The sequence below is a fragment of the Pararge aegeria genome, chromosome 9, assembly GCF_905163445.1.
Source record: "Pararge aegeria chromosome 9, ilParAegt1.1, whole genome shotgun sequence".
Taxonomy (NCBI): Eukaryota; Metazoa; Arthropoda; class Insecta; order Lepidoptera; family Nymphalidae; genus Pararge; species Pararge aegeria.
Genome location: NC_053188.1, coordinates 15,541,239 through 15,558,001, shown reverse-complemented (window position 1 = coordinate 15,558,001; position 16,763 = coordinate 15,541,239). Strand labels below are relative to the sequence as shown.

The window sequence follows — 16,763 nt, the reverse complement described above, 5'->3', positions numbered from 1 at the left end:
TACGTTGTTGAAATACCATCAACACGTACGAAGCGTTTTGCTTCTTCCTCTCTGATCCGCACCGCAAATGCCTGGAATGCCCTCCCACCTTCCGTCTTCCCCGATACCTATAATCTGGGTACCTTCAAATCAAGAGTGAATGGGCATCTTCTAGGCAAGCGCGCTTCATCTTAGGCTGCATCATCACTTACCATCAGGTGTGATTGCAGTCAAGCACTTGTCTATATATTTAAAAGAAAAAAAAGCTGTGAAAGTCCAGCCTTTGACTTCATTTTCGGGGGGCGAGTTCGCAGCATGCACCTCTAACTTTTCTAAGTTATGTGCGTAGCAACTAAAAGATCACTTGCTTCAACGGTGAAGGAGACATTGTGAGGAAACCTGCATGCCTGAGAGTTCTCGATAATGTTCTCAAAGGCGTGTGAAGTCCATCAATCCGCACTGGGCCAGCATAATGAACTACGGCATTAAACCCTTCTCGTTTTGGGATGAGACCCGTACCTTTGTTGTGGGCTGGTAATGATTTATGTGATGATGATGATGAGTTTTGAAGCTACAGTAATAGTAGCACGTATGGTGGAAGTTGGAGTACCGGAAAATCTAGCGTTCTTAGACACCTACAAATTGGACAGATGACATAAAATAAATTACTAGACGCCAGCGACACAAAACCATAGAATTTTAGAACCCTACAAAGCACGTATGTCCAGCAGTCCATAATGGCGTATCACCTATGGCAAGACCTTCTTAAAAACACCTTGAACGCCAAATCCGCGTAAAAACCAACGTATTTAATTAAATGATCAATGAAACCTATATGTTTATATTTTTTTACTGAATACTCTTTATTGGTCACCTAAACATAATAAAACAAGAATAAAAATGTAGAAATATATATTTACATACATCAGTATGTACACCGATTTCTTAGCCGATTTTTAAAGGAAAGTTATAGCTAAAGCTCAGCAAAAATTGGACGTCCATTGATTAAGACAGTGACGACTAATTTATCAAGAAAATGATAGAAACAATGCTTTTATTTATTAGAGCAATAAAAATTGTTTGACCCAATTGAAACTGATTTTATGTTTATGACGAATATTCCGATTTCAAATAAACTTGGGAAACACTCGCTGGATTTATCTCGATGTTTTCTTAGGAACTGACCCATTACACTGCCGTTGCAAGCGGTTTGACGATTTGATTTGACTCTTTGACGTGGTTTAATGGTTACTGACGCATTTACAAATATTCGGTAGAAGCAGGCGGTTCTTAGCGAAATTTCATGATATACCTGGAACTTAAAGCTTAATTTGCTTCACTCCAGGAATAATTCGAATCGGTACGATGTAATTCACAATTTCTTCCACACCAAACAGATCTTCGGCAATGTAGAGTATATCGGAGTACGCACGATTCCTTCCGATACCGGAGCATTATCTGGAGATGTGTGACCTTGCAATGAAAATTAAGAATTGTTAAATCCACAGAGTATAAAAAATTAATCTTAACGTTGATTGAACGCATTTTATTTTAAAAATAATCTTTAGAAATTTGCTTTGTTGGATTTGGGATACAGTGGTACCTTGCAATGCGATCAGTTATAGAAGATCGTACTGTGACCGAGCGGTGATAGCCCAGTGGGTAGAGCTTCGGAGTCTTTTAAGAGGGGACCAAGTTCAATCCCGGGCACGCAACTCTAACTTTTTGTGAAGTAAAGTGTGTGAAGTTCAAGTGATATTATTAAATTGTTTAAATATAAAAACGCATTTAACACCGATGTGGTGCGTGCCGGGGCTCGAATTCGGTCTGCACGAAAGGAAAGCTGATGCCTTTCCCACTAGACTATCAAAGCTTTCATCAAACAATCCACAGTAAAATATTTATTCAGGCTGAAAGTAATGGATTCAATATTTACTGCCCTAACTTCTGTGGAAATGAAACATGTGTTACAGCGGTTGTTCCTTCCTTATCTTACAAAGGGTGCTTGTCATTTGCAACCTATGTTTCATCAGATCGTCATATAGGTACATATAAATAATGAGATGGTGACGGTGATGTGAGTTTTACCCAAAGAGTACCACATACATACGCGTACATGTGATAATTTGAAGAATGTATGGTAACTAGGCTCACAATGATTTTGTTTTGTCAAACATTTTTGATGACTTGTTTACCGTAATTTTCCAACCTTTTTATTGCCTAATAAGTTACTTTGACTTAAACCTTGTGATGACGGCAGATATGAATGTGCTGGCGTCCTTCTGTACTACCATATACTGCGATTACCAACCAGTCAATCCAGCGGGTGATTATGGGCAAACCCAGCCGTTAGGTGCATCAGTGGACTGTCTGTTATACACTATCGATGACAATGATATGGTTCTTGAAAACTTTTGTGCTAAGGTCATTGAACACAGCGAGCTGTAGAACATCAATATCGTACCATAGCTGACCGATTTCACTCGTTATTCCTCGCCAACGATTTGTCCGACCACATTTAATTATATCCGCTGTGTTCCATTTTCGCGTTGGGGCGAAACGTTTCGCTTCCGCGAGCTGACGCGGACCGATCGCCGTCTAGACTTGACATGATCGACTTTGAATTACGAACGCACGCCAATTTGCTTTTTAGAAAATTGCATCGCGTTCGATAATCTGCATTAAGATCACTATAGGAACGATGATATATAATTTTGAAAAACTTTTCGGAAGTATTTACTATATCCAAAAATATATTTTTACAGTAATTAAAGGTTTAGTTGATGCAATCTGAAAATTGTTTAAAAAAAAACCCGCTGGATGCCATAAGCTCATAGTCACACTTTAGACGTCATAGGAAAATTTTCGTAGCTAAAGATTATTGATTTGGTATTGATAACCAAAAAACTTAGTAATCTTACTTCAAATATAAATAAAAATACATTTTCCATAATACATTGATCACATTATATATTAAGATAAAACAAAGATCTTAGCGATAATCATTATGACTGTTGAGATTAAGTATCTTTTATTCCTTTACACTATTGACAAAGTATATAGACACTGAAGAAAAGGGGGTCAATGAGATATAATGGGTTTAAACAGGTATAAATTTCAATTTTGGATTACAATGAATGTAATAATTAGAAAATTATTCAAAGTGAGTTAAGCATTTCAGCCATAAAAAAAATTACAGTAGATTTGTAATGTTGCATAAAATGAGTTTTAGCCCAAATTATAATTAAAAAAAATTGAGAAGGCTCATAACCTCGTCATAATCTGTGGTAATAAAGTGTCGTTATGTGTATTTATTTATTTATTAAGAGCACTAACAACATGCATATTAAACATAGCACACACACAAAAACATGGACTGGTATGCACGTCAATGACAAGTGCACATAGCATTGACAAAGCGTCATGTAAACTTAATTTGACAAAAAAATTAACACAAAATTTAACTCACCGATAGGTTCGGTGAGTTTTTTTTTCTAAATGCTATGGGTGAGTCATGGAAGATATCGATGCCAGGTATCTTTGTTTTAAGCTTGCCCTGAGTGACAACAATGCCTAATGGGAAACAGTGATGAGGTCTAAGTTGGAGGAAGCTTGTCTAGAAAATCTTTATTCACTTTTGCTTACGGTAACTCAAGCAATACTAGGCAGGCAACACAGAAGCCAGAACATTTCACACCCTAGCGGTACGCATCAGGGTAAAAAACTTTTTGTGCATGTATATTGAATGTCAATCTCATTTTCCAAAGCACTTTTTTTCACAACAATTGATATTTCATTCATTCACAAACAATGATCGTTGTAAGTTAGTAAGCGGTTAGTTTGCTTTTTCGAACGCTTGTTCGTAGTTTCCATATTGCTTTAAGATATGTACTGTGCCGAGGCCTTCCTTCACTCGTTCACTAAAAATAACTATAAAAGTGACAGTTTTATTGCATACAAATCTATAAATTAAATAAAATCGATAATGCTAAGACAGCCCCTTCGATTTGGCCAGATGATTACCGGACTGTATTATTTTCCATACATCTCATGGATAGCATAACGACAGCTGGTCTGCTGTGACTATTAAGGTATCATTTTCCACAAATACCACAATGTTTGAAACATTCTAATTTTGACTTATATTTTTTTTACTGATATACATACAATCATTATATGAACACGTTACCGGCTCACTACAGAGCACGGGTCTTCTCCCACACTGAGAGGGGATTATGGCCGTAGTCCACAACACTGGGTCAGTGTGGATTGTGAACTCCACACACCTTTGAAAACATTATGCAGCGCTCTTAGGTACGCAGGTTTCCTTACGATGTTTTCCTTTACCGCTGAAGGGATATTTTAATTAAACGCAAATAACTTGGAATAGTTAGTCGCGGGATGCTGGGATTCGAACTCGAAAGTGAAGTAGAAGTCCTACAAGTGGGCTACTATCACCGCTACCCGGGTTTGTTTAGATATTTGTATACAACACTGTTGTTTTATCCTGATAGTGGAGTTGATTGCGCATCATGTTAAGGTGAATCACGGTCACACATCGATACGTGATTTGCCCTAGATGGTTTGCACATTTATTGAAATGGGTCACAGACGAATTCCACACCGTACGATCAAAAACCCGGTTTCCACTTTTTGGCAGACCTTTTTAAATACGCTACAGCAGAAATTGTTTGTAGTAAACACTCTTATTTGCAATTGTATTTCTGGTGTTTTGTTTTTACACGCTTTTTATCAGCTTCATCTGTATCTACTACTTTGAACTTGATTTTGACCCTCTTCTAACCGTTTGATTTCGTTGAAACTTTGTAGATATATCGAGGATCAATGACATAACAATAATTTGATTAGATCATTCTTATATCCATTTAGAAATTTATATAATTTCATCTATAGTCGATAAGGCAGAAATAATGTGCATTTTTATTTACAACCATTATCTTTAGCCGATCTCTCCAATATTAACGAATTTGATGGTAATTTTATTAAAATGATTTATTAAAAATAATACTTTAAGAATAACTAAAAAAACACGCTTTTATAAATTAACTAAACCAAAAGATTTTCTATCTTCTAGGTTAGTGTATAATTTTTATATGTATGTTCTTGTAATAAATGAATTTGAGTTTTAATGAAGAATTTTAAAGGAGTGCTGTACCAGTGATATAAAATACGGATTAGGTTACTATCTAATCCTAAAATTTCTAGGCTGCATTGGTATTTTCATATGATTCTGAGGGCGAGAAAACTATGGAGAGTTAATTGATAATTGATAATATAAAGAGATTTTTTGTAATAATTATTTAAAGCGTAAATCTGACAAGAAACCTGCATGCCTGAGAATTCTACACATTGTTCTCAAAGGTGTGTGGAGCCCACCAACAACAACAACTTAATTAATTAATGGCTCTAAATCCAAATTTAAAGCGGGCAAAGCCAAGGCAATGTAGTTATATTTTGTTTATATCCTAGTAATTTCAAGAGTATGGAACATAGCCAAAATTATCACTAATTGAATGGAAATCTGTTAAATTCATAGCCACGACAACGTAAACTGTGTACTGGTGCGTCATATTGTCATTATTAATGCCATTTGAACAGGAAGAAATTATTATATATAAATTATATATATTGGCCAGGGAAGTTTGGTCCACTTATGACAGTACAAATCAATCGATTGCGTTGGTAAAGCAATGATGATTTCGAGTTCACGTGTTTAGCATGCAAAGGGGGAATATTTAAGTAGGTACAAAGCTTGGCTAACCTACTGCGATTTTTATCTATTACCAAAAAAGCAAAGTACATTAAGTCCGACTTAAATCAATAGCTTGCATGAATAAGTAACTATCACATCAGGCTATATCTTTTAACGCATCGGTGTTCCGAGATATAAGCTACCAAAGTTTTGCTAAAATTAAACTGTACGTATTGTCTCTGATTTGCACTGTGCAAATCAATCGATTGCGTTGGTGAAGCAATTATGATGCGAGAAATTTGCAAGGTTAAAACAACGCGTTCCCGCGTATACCATGCAAAGCAGTTTGAATATTGGGTACAAAGCTGTTACCAAAAAAGCACAGGCGCATACATTTAGTCCGACTAAATCAATAGTTGGCATGAATAAGTACATTAGGCAAAATCTTATAACGCATCGGTGTTCCGTAATATAAGCTTTCAAAGTTTTGCTAAAATTAAACTGTATGTACGTATTGGCTCTGAAGTATTGCTTTATGGTAATTCAAGTCTAGAACAACAAGAGATCTACCGTCAAATCAATCCTATTTTCAGGGTACAATTTGTTATAGAATAGTAAAATTGAATTTAGCTTAGTCTGATGGCGAAGTGTATTAATTTATTATAGAACATTAAGTTTCCTATGTAAGTGACTTAGGTTTTTTTATGGGAATAAATGTCATTAAACCTATACCTATATTTTATTTAGTTACGTATGAGAATTAATGAAAATAATCTTTGTTTTTTTTTCATGGAGGTGTTCGTTTTTATAATTTTTAGTTGCAGAAAAATGGCAGTACAGTAATAAAAAACGATTGCAGCGCCACTAATGCCCTATTAAAATTCTCGAATCTATGATTTTATTAGGCCGGAGTAAGACTAGGCTTTAGAGCCCCTTTATTGAATGTACGATACGTCCTCGCTGTTTCACTGACGAGTCACCAAAATACATTTTTTATACATGCAATGCCTTGATCTACCACCCGAACAGCCCTAGGAAATTTGAAACCGGTTCTCTAAATCCGAAAAAGATATCAAAGAAACGACCCAGAAATACCTAATGTTTCTCCTAATGTGGCATCTATGTAATAAGGTATCATCATCATCATCATCACATCAACCGATAGACGTCCACTGCTGGACATAGGTCTTTTGTAGGGAGTTCCAAGTTCCACGGTTCTGAGCCGCTTGGATCCAGCGGCTACCTGCGACGCGCTTAATGTCGTCTGTCCACCTCGTTGGGGGCCGACCAACGCTGCGCTTACCAGTTCGGGGCTGCCATTCCAGCACATTGGGACCCCAACTTGGGTAATTAGGTATAATGATTTCCAAACATTTGCAAAAGTTTTCGAACTTTGTTTTAAAACTGGGATATGGACCAAACGAGTTAAAACGATTTCTTCCTCTAAATCAAGAAAACATAAGCCTCCGATATCATTCGTTTAAATTTACTACAGTTTTATTGCAGCAACAGAAAAACGACGTCAGGATGTAGCGGCCTTGCATCCAGTTAAAATTGTGGGTCACGTTTTAATCATTGAAATGTTAACTATGCTGTGAGATTACCTCCCGCACACTTGCTCGTTTCATTTTTTGTGCATTTTGTCACCATCCTCGAACTTCGGAATGTGCATTTCATAAAATTTTAAATTCATTCCAAATACTTTTCATAAAGTGTATAATTAGTTACTGTACGAACAAATACATGGCAAGGTGAACACTAACTACCGACTTATTTTTAGAACAGTCAACAATCAGAATTGCAGGGATTAATTGTGCAATGAACTTACGCTAAAGAAATTGAGCTTTATTCATAACCTACCTACAAAGCTTCGAGTAGCAAATTACTTTATCTTTTAAGTCAAATATCTCTGGAAATTGCCTCCTTGCAATATTTGCCAATGAGCCATATAAAACCTTATTTATTTTATTTTTCCTTACTTCAGTACCTACGCATCTAAACTTTATGAAAGTAAAAATTACAGTAAAATTAATATAATCTTCAATGATATTACTTCATTTCTATTTTGATATAAAATATATTTCCATTTTACTTATGTTTCATAATTACTTAACACTTTTTTAATTTATTTATATGTATATTCTTCAATCATTTTTATTTAGCGTTTGTGTTTCAAAGTTTGACCGCTTCAATTATTTCAATGCTTAGAATTTCATTCGTATTTTATATACTCTGTTTATTCATTTGATATAAGAACTTTTTAGCCATAATGTACATTTAATGATTAAAAGTCGCTTAAAACAATTTAAGACAAGCTTCAGTTATGGAATGGGACATTGTAATTGGTCCCATTCTTTCAAAACTTATAAGTTAATCATAACAATAACTTTTACTTTTGGGGGGCCCGAGTTCAAATCCCAGCACGCACCTATAACTTGTCGAAGTTATGTGTGTTATAAGCAATTAAAACATCACTTGCTTCAACGGTGAAAGAAAACATCGTGAGGAAACCTGCATACCTGAGAGTTCTCCATAATGTTCTCAAAGTTGTGTAGAGTCCACAATTCCGACTGGGCCAGCGTGCTCATTGTGGGAGGAGGTCAACGAAAGGAGATAAAAATTATTGTAAACAACCTAAGTCAGTAAATATTGACAAACTTTCAATTTATTATCTTTCGCAAATGCCTGCAAGAAAAAAGACTTCTGTCAATCTCTTACTCGTACTATTATTTCCCTTTAAGTTAGTGTTTTAAATCAGTTTGAATAATCGCTAGAGTTTGATGTAAAACTCTATTGAATTCTATCCTTTATGTAAATTGTTTAATATCAGTTTATCAGGTTTACCTATAATACATTTAAAAAAAGAGCAGGAATATATATCGGTCTGTGTGTGTGTGCGCGCGCGCCTTTGCATGTGTGTGTGGTAGTGTATGTGATAGTGTGATATAATGTTTATATTAAATAGGTACTTATATCTCATAATCCCTATCCCTATCCCTACTAATATTATAAATGTGAATGTAAGTTTGTTTGTTACGCTTTCACGCATAAACTACTAAACCGATCATCATGAAACTTTGTACACATATTTCTGAAGGTATTAGAATTAATATAGGATGCTTTTTATACCGAAATTAAGCTCAGTTCTTTTGGGAGAGGGGTAGAAGGTGTTTGACGATTTTACACCATAACGCCGCCAAATGATACCCGATTTAAATAATTACTTTTGCACTTTAGAGGTTATAATGTCAGTTTAATTTTGCCCGAATTTCGTGTACATTAGATGAAAGTGATTGGAGATAGAGGACACAACTAATCAGCGGACAGTAGCTAACCCGTCATTTAAGGCTTAGCTATCCTAAATACATAAAGTGCGTAGAATTACACCTAAATCGAATGCCACATGTCTTTCGAAAAACAAAAACAAACGCAGACGAAGTCGCGGGCAACAGCTAGTATGATATAATTTACGCTTATTTCTAAAGTGGGGTGTATTTATATCAATATGTTTTTATATATATTTCATAAATGTAGGACGGAAGGATTGGAACCCAGTTTCGTTTGCCTTTCGCAGCCTTTTTGTTTATTCAACTACAGCCCTCGACGCCGAAACTTCGACAATTATACATTGGTAATTACTATATCATAGAAACTGTAGCATCTCAGTCAAAATGATCCTATTCACTTGATTATAATAGCTTTTCGGAAGATTTACTGATATGCCGAGTAACGCACGATGGCGCAAGTATGTAATTGCCAAGTAAACAAACTAACGATTTGGCAAACCCTAAGCTTTTTCAACTTCAAGATAATATGTAGCTGATAATTATTCGTGTACTCGTCTTCACGTGTTAAGCCTCATTTACATGGTTAGAAGTCGTATGCCACTGTCCCTATCTGCAGACTATTATCGCGTGAGTATGTCATACTGTGAAGTTCAAGCAAAAACACAATATGATTTTCGTCTGATAATTTTGTTACCATAACGATCTTGGTAAAATGATTATGATTTAGGGACGTTGCAGTTAGTCAATGCATTTAGGGACACATCTTTATATCTTAAAGATTATTTTAGTGAAAGTTATACACAAAATAACTAAATCTAAGTTTCTGAATCAGATCAGAATTGATTTTCAAGCCTTCTAAAGCATTAATTAATTAATTTTAAACCAATGACCAACTGTCTATTTAATCTATTTATATTTTAATCACAATATTATTGTGTGTATTGTTATTGTTTTCTACTTTTATAATTATAGCCTGGCGAAGCTCTCTCCATGTAAATAAGGCTTTATGTTGAGTTATATGCCATTATATTTCAGTTGAAGGAACATTATTATTACCTTTGAGACGAAAAACTCGTTTCGTGTAAATTAAGCTTTATTGTGAGTTTTTTATGGAAACTGCCAACACTAGTAACAAATCACTGGAACATAATGCATTACACGATTGCCGAAGCTATCGGCCGTTCGCCTTGAAGACTGTTTGACTCTCATCAATATATTTGCTTTGGTTACTTTGATTCGCAAAGACCTAAACACAAGTGCCCCGGACGCACACATTAATGCTCGCATTCGTATTGTGAATAAACATCGTAATGTAGCAGATAAACTAGGATGGGAGCCAAGACGAAAATATGCCACGGCGCGTTTTTCCATTGGATTTTGCGCTTTGGAAACGGGCAGTAGTCCCCACTGACGCCCATTGTTAATTTGCTGGTGGTATGCGATAACGCGAAAAATAAACGGATTTCACTAAAATCCTTACAGTTGTAGACGCAACGTTATCTAATCCTAATGTCATCCCCAGAAATATCTGCAGTTTTTTATGACTGAGGCGGCTGCTCGTTCAAAAGAATCGACTGTTGCATAACTGAACGGAGACGCTTTGTTTCATTGGACGAGCTTTCGCGTTCTGCTATCGTTGTCCCTACTTAACAAACTTGTGGTCATTCTGTGTGCTGTTGTTTTGAGTAAGTCTTGCAAGGTCGCACGTGGTTACTGTCCATATCACGAGACAGGTCGATGCACACGCGCCAAGGTACGGAAATTTTCATTCAACCGCCAGTTCTATTTAAATCGCCAAATATTACAAGTGGCGTATCAGGCACATTTCCTCCATTGACGTACACGCAGCGAACCTTCGGTTGTTTGTGAAGTTTACGAGTTCGAAACAGCTTTCCCGTTAAAGGTACACCGGGCGGTAGCCGGCGTGTCATAGCTTCATAAGATAGGGGGGAACTGGGGAGCTTTGGGAGGATGTGGAAGTGTTGTGTTCGAGAGTTCAGGATAACAGCAGTGTTTACGTTTCGTGTTCACTGTCAAATGTGTTATCTGTTATGTGAGCAGGTGTGCTTGGCGGCGCGCGCGGGCTATTTGTGTCGGCGGTTACATAAAACAGTCATGTCCTCACCTCCTCTATCTTGAGGCTCTTGCGGACCACCTTGCGGGTGACCGCGGTCTCGTATGTTTCCTCGATTGTCTCCGCCATGGTTGCTATACGCGTGTGGCGCGGGCGTCGCGCGCGGTAGATACGGCGGTACTGAGGAGTGTGCGGTTATTTTTAGTTTTCAGTAGCCGGTCGGCGTGGAGCGGTTGGATCGCCCGAATACACTGTTCTCGGGATTTGGGGTTGATGGAACTCAGGACGCTAATACTGATGGCTCTGCAGTCTACATGCTGAGTGGTGAGCTGCGATAAAGGAAAATGTATGTAGGAATTTATGCACATCATGACCCATGGTAAAGGAACTTCAGGCATAGCACTCTCTTTCTCACATTAAGTTTCTGTGAGGCTAGAGACTTCTCAATAGGAAACCCTACTTTTTTACTCGTACCACTAAGTACAAATTCAAATTCAAATTCATTTATTTCAAGTAGGCCTACTTTATAAGCAATTTTGAAACGTCAAGTATGTATGTTTGTGTGACTCTACACGTTAGCATTATCACTTACCATCAGGTGAGATGCAGCAGGGTGGATGCAGAATCAAGGTGGCCCTTGACTGCAATCTCACCTGATGATTAGTGATGATCAGTGGCGTGCACTGGGTTTCTTGCCAGGGTATGCATATAGTTGAAAGATTGCAACAAATGCAACAAATCCTCCTCCTATTCGAGTTATACATCAATGTTACGGTAGGCAGTGCTTTTGGGCATGTACGAAGTGCACGCCACTGGTGATGATGCAGTCTAAGATGATAGCGGGCTAACCTGTTAGGTAATACGCTAGTAATATTAAAAACATACACCTAATCTTATAATAAATTTGTCGGCATGGTTCCGCAATATTGTCGCTACCCGACAAAGGCGAGTCGCCACGAGATTAAGCGCGGAAACAGATTAGCGGTACGTGTTTGATATGCATGCTACTGCATCGTCACTGACCACTAGGTGACATTTTAGTGAAGGTATGAATTGTTTTGGTTAAAAGCAGGGCTGGAAATTAAGGAGTCTCTAACTGAGGTTAGAGTAACTTAATGTGAGATAGAGAGTGCTATACCTGAAGTATCTTTTCTGATATGATATATATCTCTACTGATATTATTCAGAAATTAGGAGAACCATCGAAGAGTTAGAGTACCTAACCTTTGATGCTCAATCAGCAGTGAGTCTGCAATAGGCGGGGACAGCCTAGAGTTTTGATAGTCCTAAGTTTCTGGAAAAGTTACTCGGAATCAGAAAACGCAGTTTTGGAATTTTTTAACAGTGTAACGAAATACCAAAAATGTGGGCCAAATCCCCGGATCAAACGGCGGTTGACCCGAATATACACCAATTTCTTTACTGGACATTCTTGATGCTGCAATGTGAATTTGCAGGCTTTATTATCCCATGTTAGTTTTTATAATAAATGTGCTATACAAGGCACAAGGGTGGAAAACATCAATTTCTTTACTCCGGAGAGGAATTTAGAGCTGGACATTCTTAAAGCTGCAATGAGAATTTGCAAGCTTTATTATCCCATGTTAGTTTTTTATAATAAATGTGCTATACACGGCACAAGGGTGGATAACATCAATTTATTTACTCCGGAGAGGAATTTAGAGCTGGAAATTCTTGACGTTATCTACCTGGATGTAGTCCACCAATTCTCACTGGACCAGCGCTGTGGACTACGCCCTTAACACCTCCTCATTGTGGGAGGAGACCCGTGCTCTGTAGTGGGCCAGTAAATGGGTTGATGTGATGGTGATGATTCCTTTTACCACGTTAGTGATAATAATAAATGTGCTATCTACGGCAAAGCGGTGGACAAAAACAATTGCTTTACTCTGAAGAAGAATTTAAAGCTGGACATTCTTGATGCTGCAAAGACAATATCCCGATTCCAGGATCACAAGGCGGTTGAGCCGAATATATGCAACAAGCTAACAAATAAATAAACGGAAAAACTTTTGCAGTTATAGTTTTAGTTTAGTATAATAATATTCAATATCCTGTTCATTAGTCTAAATTTTGGGATATTGTAAACAGCGTTCATTCAACTCTGGATTACCAGATTTAGGGTTGCCTTGGTTTTACTTTATCTCTTGACAATTCGTCTAATATGTATCACGTTAAATGAGCTCTAGGACTCTTAACTATAGTAATTTGCAAATGAGAGTGGTGTGGCTTAGTTGTTATGGAAAATCAAAAGAGTTAAGTTAAGCAATATTGATCTAAGCTTAAAAAAAATCTCAGCTTATAGAAAATCCCATAAATAAATAAATAAATATAGTACGACAATACACACATCGCCATCTAGCCCCAAAGTAAGCGAAGCTTGTGTTATGGGTACTAAGACGCCTGATGAATATTTTTATGAATTATATACATAAATACTTAGAAAATACATATAAACACCCAGACACTGAAAAACGTTCATGCTCATCACACAAACATTTTCCAGTAGTGGGAATCGAACCCAAAGCTTTGGGCTCAGAAAGCAGGGTCGCTGCAAACTGCGCCAATCGGCCGTCTATTATAATATGAAGGATGACTAAAACGATAAATAATAATTGACTGGGAGATGGTGGTGGGCTCTTCTTAGACCAGGGCGCGTTTGAAACCCTCGTAGCTTTCAGAGAAGTTATCACTATAACCTCACAATTATGTAAACATGTTTGTATGAACGCTTCATAAGAACCTGTGATAGGCCTACATAAAAAAATAATATTTGAATTTGACGGTAACTTGACCGGTGGCCAAGTATGGAGGTCAGAATTCAGCCTTTATTTTGATCATCATTATCTAACCATTACAATCTACAGGCCCACTACAGGGCAAGATTTTCACATACCATGGGCTTGGGCCATAGTCAACCACGGTGACGAAGTGCGATTTGGTAGACTACACGTTTTTTGAGAATAATTTGGAGCACTCTGGGGCATGAAGGTTTCCTTACTATGTTTTCCTTCCCAATGCAATGATGCAAATGTTATTTAACAGCCTTAAAAAATTTCAAACGGGTAATGGGTTTGTGCCGGGGATCAAAGTTAGTGCCTCAGACAAGAAACAGAAGTACCAAACAGTAGACCATCTTCGTTGTTTTCCTACCGCATTTTGGTTAGCATAGGTTTCTGATAGAAAATCTAAGCACCAGCCCATAGTTACGAGTTTGACGGTGTCTACTCAGTGCTCCGTATTCCCGGTATTCCCTCTTGTTCAATATAATGTGTTCGAAAACATTGTTGAAACTTATACTATTGCTAGGTCCAAAACCTTAGGAATCCTAATAATATTATAAAAGAGATAGTTTGTATGGATGGATAGATGTTAAGTTTGTATGGATGGATGGATATTTGTTACTTTTTCACGAAAAAACTACTGAACCAATTTGACTGAGTTTTGGAATGGAGATAGATTATGGATTAACACATAGGCTGCTTTTTATCCCGGAAAAATGTACGGTTTTCCGCAGGATTCAAGGAAAACCAAAAAATAACGTACGATATGCGGATTTTAACCTTCAATAAAATTAATATGAACACGTTCATATTTTAACTTCAGCGCTCTTTTTACGAGACACGTAGTATTCAAGTGTAACTAATGTGTGACGCTGCGCCGGCTTTATCTTGATTCCAGACGCAGACACCGATGACTCGACGCTATAAGTAGGTATGCACTCACGTTTTACAGCGCGCGAGTCCATTGAAGATGGTGAAAACAAATTTCTTTTGTTTTGTATGAACTCCGTATACTCGCACAAAGCATATTAAGTTTATCGTGATTACTGGTGGGTTGGCGACTAGCAGTGTTCGGAGGCTCCCACCTCACATAAACCCTTTATTTAACTCCTTTTTTTTCCTTTTTTTTATACATATGTATTATCCACTTTTACATAATCCATCCATCTCTTCTTTGGTACTTCTCTAATTCTTCGTCGTTTCACAAAGATATTCTAACATTCTTACTTGTATAAAGACGTGTCAAAGTGCAAGTTTTAAATTGTATATCTCTCAACTGTATTTCATCTCTATTCCGAAGCAATCGGATGGCTTTTGTCCATCGGGAGAACGAAATGCTAAATACGTGTAAAATGTAGATTATACACAGCCACTTCAAACAAGAAATTACAATTGTTACGTCTCAGTTCCTGAGGTTATGTTATTTCAATGTTATAAAAACAGGAAAAGGAAGAAATTATTTGTATTATTCAATAACACCCTAATTAACTTTAACTTCCCTCCAATTATAATCATCATCATCATCATCATCAAATTCAAATTCAAATTCAAATTCAATATCTCTATATAGTCTCTCATAGGAGCGGCAAATACGCAACAAAACTTAGTATTGTGATACTGCAAAAATACAAAAAACAGAGCCGTTTTTACATGTAGGACATTATAAAAGATTACATAGGTAGCTAGCATGGGAGGTGTAGATACTTTACCGGGCTGAATTGCGAGCACCGTTGGTTTATACCATCATGTTGACAGCTTCTTTATATGCGTGACAATAAAGCATGGCTCATCTCTGACATGATTTAAAAAAAATTGTAGTGAAACTTCTTTAGGATCGTTGTGACTTGAAGCTCGATGTCATGAAAATGCTTCAGCAAGAAACAAGAAATCTCAGTGAAAGAAAGTTTATGGTTATTATGGAAACTGATCCATATTACATACTATGGTAGGATTTTAGATTAAAATATTAAAAAATTTTAAGCTTGATAATAACAATAAACAACGTTACATTTATCTTAATACTTCTGATACTCACGATCTCTCGATATACATGTCGCTCTTTTGTAGGCTACTTTAAAAAAGTTTCACGTCTGACGTGTTTGAATTGCTCACAGCATTTACTTTTTTTTTCTTCATAATATTAGAGCGGAGCGGAATAACGGGGACTTAACGTGCTCTCCGAGGCAAGGAGGTTAACACCGCCAATTTCCTAACTCCGGGCCTGTACGGAGAAGTAAGTTTTTTTTAACCCTAATTAGGTTTTTGTTCAGTAACGATATAAAATCTGATATTTCTATTTAATTTATTGAATTGCTTAGCAAAGTATAAAATATTTACAACAACTTTTGTTGTAGATTTCAGTTGGACATTTCTTGTTCTGGAAGAACACAGTACATCTCGGTTGCCTAGCAGAAATCGGTTTTAACGATAATGTCACGTGTTTATTTGTTAGTGTCTTGGTGTATCTAAACTCAAGTATATTTTCTTTATTTCAATGTTTGTTACAAATATACTCGAAACAACCATTAAATAAATGGTACCTTAGGTTGTAGGTATTTAGGTTGTAATTTTTTTAACCTAATATGTTAACACGTTTAACCTTTGTTATTATGCCTTATTAAACAATTTAGAAAATTTGTGACGTAGTATTTCATAAAAGGATTTGATTCAATTATAAGTTTTGTATACAATTGATGTTTAATTTGGTTATACAAATGATGTATTAAGATATTTTGAGTAGAAAGAATTAATATATTAATAATATATTTATATTAATAATATATTTATATTAATAATATATTATATTATTAGAATTATATATTATATATTAATAATGTATTATATTTTGAGTAGAAAGAATTAATAATATATTTAGTAAGTTAGTAGGTTTCGGCCATGGCCAGTTA

General features: G+C 36.4%; 1 protein-coding gene across 1 annotated transcript in view; it reads right to left on the bottom strand.

The window, feature by feature from the left end:
* Positions 1–11,219, bottom strand: part of LOC120626130 (tropomodulin-1) — a 110,247-nt gene extending 99,028 nt beyond the window's left edge. Inside the window, exon 1 of the mRNA XM_039893412.1 lies at positions 11,105–11,219. Coding sequence (XP_039749346.1) covers positions 11,105–11,182 — 78 coding nt within the window. The 5' untranslated portion in view covers positions 11,183–11,219. The remainder of the gene's footprint in view (positions 1–11,104) is intronic.
* Positions 11,220–16,763: the final 5,544 nt, after the last annotated feature.